This window comes from Oncorhynchus keta, unplaced genomic scaffold (genome assembly GCF_023373465.1).
Source record: "Oncorhynchus keta strain PuntledgeMale-10-30-2019 unplaced genomic scaffold, Oket_V2 Un_contig_2190_pilon_pilon, whole genome shotgun sequence".
Lineage (NCBI taxonomy): Eukaryota > Metazoa > Chordata > Actinopteri > Salmoniformes > Salmonidae > Oncorhynchus > Oncorhynchus keta.
This window is the reverse complement of record NW_026282667.1, coordinates 220,190-231,735: the sequence shown is the minus strand read 5'-3', so window position 1 is coordinate 231,735 and position 11,546 is coordinate 220,190. Positions and strand designations below refer to the sequence as shown.

The following is an 11,546-nucleotide window of genomic DNA, read 5'->3' as shown; positions in this document are numbered from 1 at the left end:
TGCGCTTAGTGGGACTATCCTTTTCAACAGGACAATGATCCAAAACACACTTCCAGGCTGTGTAAGGTGTATTAGACCAAGGACAGTGATGGAGTGCTGCATCAGATGACCTGGCCTCCACAACCACCTGACCTCAAACCATTTCAGGTGGTTTGGGATGAGTTGGACTGCAGAGTGAAGGAAAAGTAGCCAACAAGTGCTCAGCGCATGTGGGAACTCCTTCAAGACTCTTGGAAAATAATTCCTCATGAAGCTGGTTGAGAGCATGCCAAGAGTGTGCAAAGCTGTCATCAAGGCAAAGGGTGTCTACTTAGAATAATCTAAAATATGAAATATATTTTTATTTGTTTAACACTTTTTTTGGTTACTACATGATTCTATGTGTTATTTCATAGTTTTGATGTCTTCACTATTTTTCTACAATAGTAAAAATAAACAAAACCCTGGGAAAAGTAGGTGTGTCCAAACTTTAGACTGGTACTGTATATTTGATTTGTCTTCCTATTAGACTTTTACTGTGTCAGTCTGAAATCTATTGGCTTTTCAACCTTTAATGTTGTTGAGTATCGGTGCTTGAGAAAGACAAAGGGGAGATGAGGGGTTGTGTGTCTGGGCAGGTAAACTGGGTTCCAAGCAGAGCCTGGGGGCTGACCAGAGTCAGAGTGACCCAGAGCCCAGGGAGGAGCAGAGGTCATCAGACAACACCCAGGGCAGACAGGGGGTCTGTTGGGTCACCACCAGCCCCTCCGGACACAGAGTAGCCACCATGGGGGACCAGACCACAGACCCTGGCCCGGTCCTGGCCTTCAGAGCCACAGACCCTGTCAGCCAAACTGTGAGCATACGAACCAGCAACATGGTTTGCTAACATCGTGGTTGATAATAACACATGTTAGTTTTCTCACAACCTTTTGCAAAAGTCCAAAATGGTTGGTTAGCTGATACTCTGAAGGTGTCAACATTTTGACTTCCTACACATGTGATATGTAAAAGGAGTTCTTCTGCCTTGTCTCTGTGTGAGCAGGTTGTTATCACCCGGGAGGACAAGGTGATGTCTGTGCTGGACAGAGACGGGACGGTGATCATCGACCATGCAGACGGAACCAGGATCACTACCCTGTACCAGGAGAGAGAGGCTCTCAGTGGCTGGTCCCAGGAACACATTAACACAGGTTACAGGTTAAACTGGGTCTGATACAGGTTAAAGGCTAACTGCTAAATGGTCTGATACAGGTTAAAGGCTATACTACTACCTGGTCTGACAGGTTAAAGGCTACTACCCTGGTCTTAAAGGCTATACTACTACCTGGTCTGATACAGGTTAAAGGCTATACTGCTACCTGGTCTGATACAGGTTAAAGGCTGGTCTGATACAGGTTAAAGGCTATACTACTACCTGGTCTGATACAGGTTAAAGGCTATACTACTACCTGGTCTGATACAGGTTAAAGGCTATACTACTACCTGGTCTGATACAGGTTAAAGGCTATACTACTACCTGGTCTGATACAGGTTAACTACCTGGTCTATACTACTACCTGGTCTGATACAGGTTAAAGGCTATACTACTACCTGGTCTGATACAGGTTATACAGGTTAAAGGTTAAAGGCTATACTACTACCTGGTCTGATACAGGTTAAAGGCTATACTACTAACTACTACCTGGTCTGATACAGGTTAAAGGCTATACTACTAACTTACCTGGTCTAATACATTAGGTCTGATACAGGTTAAAGGCTATACTACTACCTGGTCTGATACAGGTTAAAGGCTATACTACTAACTGGTCTTAAAGTTATACAGGTTAAAGGCTATACCAGGTCTGATACAGGTTAGGTTAAGGCTATACTACTACCTGGTCTGATACAGGTTAAAGGCTATACTACTAAGGATAGTTCATGGTGTGATAACCTGGTCTGATACAGGTTAAAGGCTATACTACTACCTGGTCTGATACAGGTTAAGGCTTATCTAACTACTAATTAGTAGTGTATATTATGTTACCAGGGGAGAGACAACAGTGTGTAGGAAGGATAGTTCCAGGACAGAGACAACAGTGTGTGTGTAGGAAGGATAGTTCATGGTGTGATAATGTCTACGTTGTGTTACCAGGACAGAGACAACAGTGTGTAGGAAGGATAGTTCATGGTGTGATAATGTCTACGTTGTGTTACCAGGAAGGATAGTTCATGAGACAGGACAGTGTGTAGGAAGGATAGTTCATGGTGTGATAATGTCCAGGACAGAGACAACAGTAGGAAGGTTGTGTTACCAGGACAGAGACAACAGTGTGTAGGAAGGATAGTTCATGGTGTGATAATGTCTACGTTGTGTTACCAGGACAGAGACAACAGTGTGTAGGAAGGATAGTTCATGGTGTGATAATGTCTACGTTGTGTTACCAGGACAGAGACAACAGTGTGTAGGAAGGATAGTTCATGGTGTGATAATGTCTACGTTGTGTTACCAGGACAGAGACAACAGTGTGTAGGAAGGATAGTTCATGGTGTGATAATGTCTACGTTGTGTTACCAGGACAGAGACAACAGTGTGTAGGAAGGATAGTTCATGGTGTGATAATGTCTACGTTGTGTTACCAGGACAGAGACAACAGTGTGTAGGAAGGATAGTTCATGGTGTGATAATGTCTACGTTGTGTTACCAGGACAGAGACATGGTGTGATAATGTCAGTGTGTTACCAGGAGAGACGACAGTGTGTAGGAAGGATAGTTCATGGTGTGATAATGTCTACGTTGTGTTACCAGGACAGAGACAACAGTGTGTAGGAAGGATAGTTCATGGTGTGATAATGTCTACGTTGTGTTACCAGGACAGAGACAACAGTGTGTAGGAAGGATAGTTCATGGTGTGATAATGTCTACGTTGTGTTACCAGGACAGAGACAATAATGTCAGTGTGTTAGGAAGGATAGTTCAGTTCATGTGTGATAATGTCAGTGATAATGTCTACGTTGTGTTACCAGGACAGAGACAACAGTGTGTAGGAAGGATAGTTCATGGTGTGATAATGTCTACGTTGTGTTACCAGGACAGAGACAACAGTGTGTAGGAAGGATAGTTCATGGTGTGATAATGTCTACGTTGTGTTACCAGGACAGAGACAACAGTGTGTAGGAAGGATAGTTCATGGTGTGATAATGTCTATTGTGTTACCAGGACAGAGACAACAGTGTGTAGGAAGGATAGTTCATGGTGTGATAATGTCTACGTTGTGTTACCAGGACAGAGACAACAGTGTGTAGGAAGGATAGTTCATGGTGTGATAATGTCTACGTTGTGTTACCAGGACAGAGACAACAGTGTGTAGGAAGGATAGTTCATGGTGTGATAATGTCTACGTTGTGTTACCAGGACAGAGACAACAGTGTGTAGGAAGGATAGTTCATGGTGTGATAATGTCTACGTTGTGTTACCAGGACAGAGACAACAGTGTGTAGGAAGGATAGTTCATGGTGTGATAATGTCTACGTTGTGTTACCAGGGGAGAGATGCAGCAGTGTGTGTCATAAGGAGAAGGTGGTGATGGTGGAGCGCCTGGGGTTTGCCACGGTAACCATGTACGGCGAGGGCAGGTCCTGCAACGTGTTCTTTGGAGACGGGAGCGTCGTCACCGCCACCTGCGACGGAGCGTACCAAGTAAGAGAAACCGGGGGTGAACGTTAATAGTCCATCCTCCATTCCTCCCGTTGTCTTCCCACCTCCTCCTCATAACGTGGAGAGCATCGGACGAGAAGATCCACGCTTCCTTTCATGAGTCGAGCAAATGACTGTGTTCTGAGGTTCTATATTCATTCTGGGTGACACTCCGTGTCCCCGTGTGCCCTCTAGGTGTACCCGTCCAGTGTAGGTCTGCTGTTCATCAACCAGGACGGTAGTTGTGTGTACACGTCAGACCCTGAACACAGCCCAACCCTGAGTCTGGCCAGCTGGAGTCCCAGAGAGCAGCCAGGCAGCTACAGGATGAACCACACCTCCACCTCAGACACACTGTGTGAGGTCACAGACCACCACGGGAACCTCTTCCAGGTGGGTCGGCTCTGAACACGTCCCGTATGACACCCCTGTTCCCTTCTTATAGTCTGGTCCCAGATCTGTTTGTGTTGTCTTGCCATTTGGCTTGACGATGACCACAGGAGTTGGCAAGACAGCACAAACAGATCTGGGACCAGGGCATAAGGTGCTGACCATAACTTGATCACTATATAAGGAATAGGGTGAGATTCCAGACAGTTTGTTTTCCCATCAGGCCAAGTGTTCAGGGGATTATCGTACGATACACTGAACTCTGCAAGCCCCGGGAATTTTCATTTTGGAAACTTGTTTGACAAAGTGAATTAGGAAACATCACTGTAGGCATCCTAGGGCATGATTAGGGCATGTGTAGGGCATGTGTAGGGCATGTGTAGGGCATGTGTAGGGCATGTGTAGGGCATGTGTAGGGCATGTGTGTGTAGGGGGCATGTGTAGGGCATGTGTAGGGCATGTGTAGGGCATGTGTAGGGCATGTGTAGGGCATGTGTAGGGCATGTGTAGGGGCATGTGTAGGGCATGTGTAGGGCATGTGTAGGGCATGTGTAGGGGCATGTGTAGGGCATGTGTAGGGCATGTGTAGGGCATGTGTAGGGCATGTGTAGGGCATGTGTAGGGCATGTGTAGGGCATGTGTAGGGCATGTGTAGGGCATGTGTAGGGCATGTGTAGGGCATGTGTAGGACATGTGTAGGGTGTAGGGCATGTGTAGGGCATGTGTAGGGCATGATTAGGGCATGTGTAGGGCATGTGTAGGGGCATGTGTAGGGCATGTGTAGGGGCATGTGTGTGTAGGGCACATGTGTAGGGCATGTGTAGGGCATGTGTAGGGCATGTGTAGGGGCATGTGTAGGGCATGCATGTGTAGGGCATGTGTAGGGCATGTGTAGGGCATGTGTAGGGCATGTGTAGGGCTGTGTAGGGCATGTGTAGGGCATGTGTAGGGCATGTGTAGGGCATGTGTAGGGCATGTGTAGGGCATGTGTAGGGCATGTGTAGGGCTTGTGTAGGGCTTGTGTAGGGCATGTGTAGGGCTTGTGTAGGGCTTGTGTAGGGCATGGTGGAGTTATAGTGACAGTGTATCAAATGGTGCTGTGTGGAGGTGATGAAGGATGGCCAGGCATCAGTGGAGATCTCTAGCCCTCTGGACAGCAGAGTGGAGGAGGAGGAGGAGGGAGGAGGAGGAAGAGGAGGGAGGGCTGCCAGAAGAGAGAGAGCTGGCCAAGCATCCTATTGGACGTAAAGTCCACATTCCCAGGTAGGCTTCAGTAACTCTGCTCCTCATCTGTACAGTGTAACTCCTTTTTCATTCCAATGTCCCCCAGTTAGGCACCTTTTAACCCTTGTAGTGTTCAAGCTGGGCTGAAGCATGATGGGTACTCTCTCATTCTCTATATCCATAATAAACTCCCAGGTTGTTCATGGCCCATGAGGACGGTTCAGGCACAGAGCTGCTGCACTCTCAGACAGTAGAGGAACGTTTGTATGAGGACTACTCTGATCCTGCTGTCGCCCTGCTTAAAGAACCCCTCCCAGACCTACAGGGTAGGATTCTGTCCATTACTCTACCTCCATAGACCTGTGTTTCCTCCTGGTCTACCCATAGACACGTCTGTGGTCTCCTCCCAGACCTACAGGGTAGGATTCTGTCCATTACTCTACCTCCATAGACCTGTGTTTCCTCCTGGTCTACCCATAGACACGTCTGTGGTCTCCTCCCAGACCTACAGGGTAGGATTCTGTCCATTACTCTACCTCCATAGACCTGTGTTTCCTCCTGGTCTACCCATAGACACGTCTGTAGTCTCCTCCCAGACCTACAGGGTAGGATTCTGTCCATTACTCTACCTCCATAGACCTGTGTTTCCTCCTGGTCTACCCATAGACACGTCTGTAGTCTCCTCCCAGACCTACAGGGTAGGATTCTGTCCATTACTCTACCTCCATAGACCTGTGTTTCCTCCTGGTCTACCCATAGACACGTCTGTGGTCTCCTCCCAGACCTACAGGGTAGGATTCTGTCCATTACTCTACCTCCATAGACCTGTGTTTCCTCCTGGTCTACCCATAGACACCTACAGGGTCTGACCTGGTCTCCTCCCAGACCTCTGTAGTCTCCTCCCAGACCTACAGGGTAGGATTCTGTCCATTACTCTACCTCCATAGACCTGTGTTTCCTCCTGGTCTACCCATAGACACGTCTGTGGTCTCCTCCCAGACCTACAGGGTAGGATTCTGTCCATTACTCTACCTCCATAGACCTGTGTTTCCTCCTGGTCTACCCATAGACACGTCTGTGGTCTCCTCCCAGACCTACAGGGTAGGATTCTGTCCATTACTCTAGACCTCCATAGACCTGTGTTTCCTCTCTACCTCCATGGACCTCTACCCATAGACCTGTGTTTCCTCCTGGTCTACCCATAGACACGTCTGTGGTCTCCTCCCAGACCTACAGGGTAGGATTCTGTCCATTACTCTACCTCCATAGACCTGTGTTTCCTCCTGGTCTACCCATAGACACGTCTGTAGTCTCCTCCCAGACCTACAGGGTAGGATTCTGTCCATTACTCTACCTCCATAGACCTGTGTTTCCTCCTGGTCTACCCATAGACACGTCTGTGGTCTCCTCCCAGACCTACAGGGTAGGATTCTGTCCATTACTCTACCTCCATAGACCTGTGTTTCCTCCTGGTCTACCCATAGACACGTCTGTGGTCTCCTCCCAGACCTACAGGGTAGGATTCTGTCCATTACTCTACCTCCATAGACCTGTGTTTCCTCCTGGTCTACCCATAGACACGTCTGTGGTCTCCTCCCAGACCTACAGGGTAGGATTCTGTCCATTACTCTACCTCCATAGACCTGTGTTTCCTCCTGGTCTACCCATAGACACGTCTGTGGTCTCCTCCCAGACCTACAGGGTAGGATTCTGTCCATTACTCTACCTCCATAGACCTGTGTTTCCTCCTGGTCTACCCATAGACACGTCTGTGGTCTCCTCCCTGTCCTGCAGGTGTCCTGGGTATAGCGGTGCTGAGACCCTCTCGTCAGGACGTGTGGTCCAGATGGGTCATCCAGAAACAGAACAAGGACATCATCCCCACCAACCTCAGGTCCCGTCGCTGGGACAACTTCCCCTCAGTAGAGGTAGACCGAGAAAATCAAAGACAAAATGCAGTTGAAATAGACGCATAATGTATTAGTTAATGTGCTAGTTTTCACGTGTACTTGAATATAAGGTCATTTTATACATGGTCAAAACACACTTTAGTCATAGGGTTTGATACCTTAACATTTAAATAAATAAATACATCTACTTTATCCCCTAAAAACATATTCTTTAAACATCTACTGTAAACCCCCCCCCAGAGGAAGACGCCAGGTCCTCTGTTCGGGACCACTCTGGGCCGGGGTCTGACCCTGAGAGAGAAGCCTGTTTCTGAGGCCTGCAGGCCCGTGCTGAGCTGTCCTGATACCCTGGAGGTCCGACAGCTGCTCCAGTACCAGCCAGTCAGCAGACAGCTCCGCAGGACTCTGGAGACCCGCCTCAAGGTACAGCTCTGCAGCTCATCTCACTGTCCTGTGTGTATTCTATAAGGCAGTCTCCATTACAGCAGCCTTAACCCAGTGTACCAGCAGATACAGTCCCATGTCTGGCCATAATAATAATCAGCATTTGGTGAGGGATTATATTTGTCCTTTTTCACACATGTACCAGTGTGTATTATACACATGTGTGAATTGGAGATCTGTTTTTTTTGCATATCCCAACTCCCCCTGAGACAATTAGGCTTAAGTGCCTTACTCAAGAGCACATTGGCAGTTTTTTGTCACCTTGTCAGCTCAGGGATTCGAACCACAGACCTTTCAGTAACTGACCCAATGCAATAACTGCTAGGCTACCTTAATATAGATGTTCCATCATAACATGCATGTGTTTGGTACTCTGTATGTCAACATGTGTTTGGTACTCTGTATGTCAACATGTGTTTGGTACTCTGTATGTCAACATGTGTTTGGTATGCAGTGTAATCTGTATGTCAACATGTGTTTGGTATGCAGTGTAATCTGTATGTCAACATGTGTTTGGTATGCAGTGTAATCTGTATGTCAACATGTGTTTGGTATGCAGTGTAATCTGTATGTCAACATGTGTTTGGTATGCAGTGTAATCTGTATGTCAACATGTGTTTGGTATGCAGTGTAATCTGTATGTCAACATGTGTTTGGTATGCAGTGTAATCTGTATGTCAACATGTGTTTGGTATGCAGTGTAATCTGTATGTCAACATGTGTTTGGTATGCAGTGTAATCTGTGTCTCAACATGTGGTCCTCCTCCTGAACCTGGTCCTCCTCCTGTACCTGGTCCTCCTCCTGTACCTGGTCCTCCTCCTGTACCTGGTCCTCCTCCTGTACCTGGTCCTCCTGTACCTGGTCCTCCTCCTGTACCTGGTCCTCCTCCTGTACCTGGTCCTCCTGTACCTGGCCCTCCTCCTGTACCTGGTCCTCCTCCTGTACCTGGTCCTCCTCCTGTACCTGGTCCTCCTCCTGTACCTGGTCCTGTCTCAACATGTTGTCCTCCTCTTCCTGTACCTGGTATTGTAGGAGTACATGGAGCAGGTTATCCAGAGAGAGAACCTGACAGAGAAGATGCAGCTGAATGACCCTCGTACTGAGGAGGAGAAGATCCACGCTGCTGACCTGCTCAAACTGGTCCTGGTCAGTCAGTACACACACACACACACACACACACATACATACATACTGAGAAGGAGGAGAAGGTCCACACTACTGACCTGATCAAATATGTCCAAATTACTCCGGTGCTGTAGTGTTCTGTTACTCAGGTGCTGTAGTATTCTGTTACTCAGGTGCTGTAGTATTCTGTTACTCAGGTGCTGTAGTATTCTGTTACTCAGGTGCTGTAGTGTTCTGTTACTCAGGTGCTGTAGTATTCTGTTACTCAGGTGCTGTAGTATTCTGTTACTCAGGTGCTGTAGTATTCTGTTACTCAGGTGCTGTAGTATTCTGTTACTCAGGTGCTGTAGTATTCTGTTACTCAGGTGCTGTAGTATTCTGTTACTCAGGTGCTGTAGTATTCTGTTACTCAGGTGCTGTAGTATTCTGTTACTCAGGTGCTGTAGTATTCTGTTACTCAGGTGCTGTAGTATTCTGTTACTCAGGTGCTGTAGTATTCTGTTACTCAGGTGCTGTAGTATTCTGTTACTCAGGTGCTGTAGTATTCTGTTACTCAGGTGCTGTAGTATTCTGTAGTATTCTGTTACTCAGGTGCTGTAGTATTCTGTTACTCAGGTGCTGTAGTATTCTGTTACTCAGGTGCTGTAGTATTCTGTTACTCAGGTGCTGTAGTATTCTGTTACTCAGGTGCTGTAGTGTTCTGTTACTCAGGTGCTGTAGTATTCTGTTACTCAGGTGCTGTAGTATTCTGTTACTCAGGTGCTGTAGTATTCTGTTACTCAGGTGCTGTAGTATTCTGTTACTCAGGTGCTGTAGTATTCTGTTACTCAGGTGCTGTAGTATTCTGTTACTCAGGTGCTGTAGTATTCTGTTACTCAGGTGCTGTAGTATTCTGTTACTCTGGTGCTGTAGTATTCTGTTACTCAGGTGCTGTAGTATTCTGTTACTCAGGTGCTGTAGTATTCTGTTACTCAGGTGCTGTAGTATTCTGTTACTCAGGTGCTGTAGTATTCTGTTACTCAGGTGCTGTAGTATTCTGTTACTCAGGTGCTGTAGTATTCTGTTACTCAGGTGCTGTAGTGTTCTGTTACTCAGGTGCTGTAGTATTCTGTTACTCGGGTGCTGTAGTATTCTGTTACTCGGGTGCTGTAGTGTTCTGTTACTCAGGTGCTGTAGTATTCTGTTACTCAGGTGCTGTAGTATTCTGTTACTCAGGTGCTGTAGTATTCTGTTACTCAGGTGCTGTAGTATTCTGTTACTCAGGTGCTGTAGTATTCTGTTACTCAGGTGCTGTAGTATTCTGTTACTCAGGTGCTGTAGTATTCTGTTACTTGGGTGCTGTAGTATTCTGTTACTCTGTGACACCATGTGCATTTTTTCCTCCTCAGTCACTTCCAGAGTCAGAGCACCCCACTATAGAGAACAGAATCTGTCCCGGTGAGTCCTTGGCACTTTTATGGGGCATGGAGATTATTTCCTAGCTGAAGCAATGAATTGGATAAGGGGAATGAATGGTGAGTTGAATAGGGAGTGTTTGTGTTTGTTCCACCTCAGTGGATGCAGCCACCCTGTACATCCAGGCAGTGAAGACTCCAGCCTGCAGACTGAGGCCTCGCTCTCAGAGAAACACACAGACAGGTTGGTCAGAACTAGCCTGGTCCTAGATCAGTATCATCACTAGCCTGGTCCTAGATCAGTATCATCACTAGCCTGGTCCTAGATCAGTATCATAACTAACCTGGTCCTAGATCAGTATCATAACTAACCTGGTCCTAGATCAGCTTTAACTATGTTCCAGATCTTCTCATCATAACTAAATATCTCTAGCCTGGTCTTAGATCAGTATCAGGACTAGCCTGGTCCTAGAGCAGTATCATAGAGCAACCTGGTAACTATGAAGAGCATCAGCAACACAGGTAACTATGTGGAAGAGCCTAGGATCAGCATCATCACAGGTAGCCTGGTCCTAGTGGAACACAGGTAAGTGGATCAGGATAGAGCAAGCACAGGTAACTATGTATCAGAGCAGGATAGAGCAACACAGGTAGCACAGGTAACTAGTGGAAGAGCAGGATAACAGGTCAGCCAGGTAACTAGATGGAAGAGCAGGATAGAGCAACACAGGTAACTATGTGGAAGAAGGATAGAGCAGCAGTATATGTGGAAGAGCATACAGGTAACTATGTGGAAGAGCAGGATAGAGCAGCACTGGTAACTTAAGAGCAGTATCATAACAACACAGGTAACTATGTGGAAGAGCAGGATAGACACAGGTAACTATGGTCCTAGGATAGAGCATCAGTAAGAGCAGGATAGAGCAAGCACAGGTAACTTAAGAGCAGGATAGAGCAAACAGGTAACTATGTGGAAGAGCAGGATAGAGCAACACAGGTAACTATGTGGAAGATCAGGATAGAGCAACACAGGTAACTATGTGGAAGAGCAGGATTAGAGCAACACAGGTAACTATGTGGAAGAGCAGGATAGAGCAACACAGGTAACTATGTGGAAGAGCAGGATAAATATCACAGGTAACTATTGAAGAGCTTTTCCATTATCTATGTGGAAGAGCAGGATAAAATCACAGGTAACTTGTGGAAGAGCAGGTAACTATAGAGCAGAAGGCAAACTAAGTGGAAGAGCAGGATAGAGCAACACAGGTAACTATGTGGAAGAGCAGGATAGAGCAACACAGGTAACTATGTGGAAGAGCAGGATAGAGCAACACAGGTAACTATGTGGAAGAGCAGGATAGAGCAACACAGGTAACTATGTGGAAGAGCAGGATAGAGCAACA

General features: G+C 46.8%; 1 protein-coding gene and 1 long non-coding RNA gene across 6 annotated transcripts; one reads left to right on the top strand and one right to left on the bottom strand.

The window, feature by feature from the left end:
• Positions 1–370: 370 nt before the first annotated feature.
• LOC127921288 (sperm-associated antigen 17-like) lies at positions 371–10,428 on the top strand. 2 transcript variants are annotated; one of them, XM_052505016.1, is made up of 8 exons: positions 3,899–4,048; positions 5,153–5,308; positions 5,465–5,595; positions 7,064–7,197; positions 7,420–7,602; positions 8,657–8,770; positions 10,138–10,186; positions 10,304–10,428. In XM_052505016.1, exons 2-8 carry the CDS (start codon positions 5,163–5,165, stop codon positions 10,411–10,413), a joined length of 867 nt encoding a protein of 288 aa, XP_052360976.1. In that variant the 5' UTR covers positions 3,899–4,048; positions 5,153–5,162; the 3' UTR covers positions 10,414–10,428. The 2 variants fall into 2 exon arrangements, with proteins under 2 accessions (XP_052360977.1, XP_052360976.1); XM_052505017.1 differs by lacking the exons at positions 7,064–7,197; positions 7,420–7,602; positions 8,657–8,770; positions 10,138–10,186; positions 10,304–10,428 and adding exons at positions 371–835; positions 1,025–1,172; positions 3,504–3,658 and having other exon boundaries at positions 3,851–4,048; positions 5,465–5,594.
• On the bottom strand, positions 5,578–6,761 carry LOC127921289 (uncharacterized). 4 transcript variants are annotated; one of them, XR_008108632.1, is made up of 4 exons: positions 6,593–6,761; positions 6,250–6,363; positions 5,909–6,125; positions 5,578–5,722 (listed from the first exon to the last, which is right to left on the bottom strand). It is a non-coding gene; the product is annotated as an uncharacterized LOC127921289 (long non-coding RNA). The 4 variants fall into 4 exon arrangements; XR_008108633.1 differs by having other exon boundaries at positions 5,672–5,815; positions 6,002–6,125; XR_008108634.1 differs by lacking the exon at positions 5,909–6,125 and having other exon boundaries at positions 5,672–5,815; positions 6,219–6,363.
• Positions 10,429–11,546: the final 1,118 nt, after the last annotated feature.

Coding starts and splice junctions, on each gene's coding strand:
- LOC127921288 (XM_052505016.1), top strand. CDS start 5,163: ATGGCCAGGCATCAGTGGAGATCTCTAGCCCTCTGGACAGCAGAGTGG. Junction 5,309..5,464: donor CGTAAAGTCCACATTCCCAG/GTAGGCTTCAGT, acceptor ATAAACTCCCAG/GTTGTTCATGGCCCATGAGG. Junction 8,771..10,137: donor ACCTGCTCAAACTGGTCCTG/GTCAGTCAGTAC, acceptor TTTCCTCCTCAG/TCACTTCCAGAGTCAGAGCA.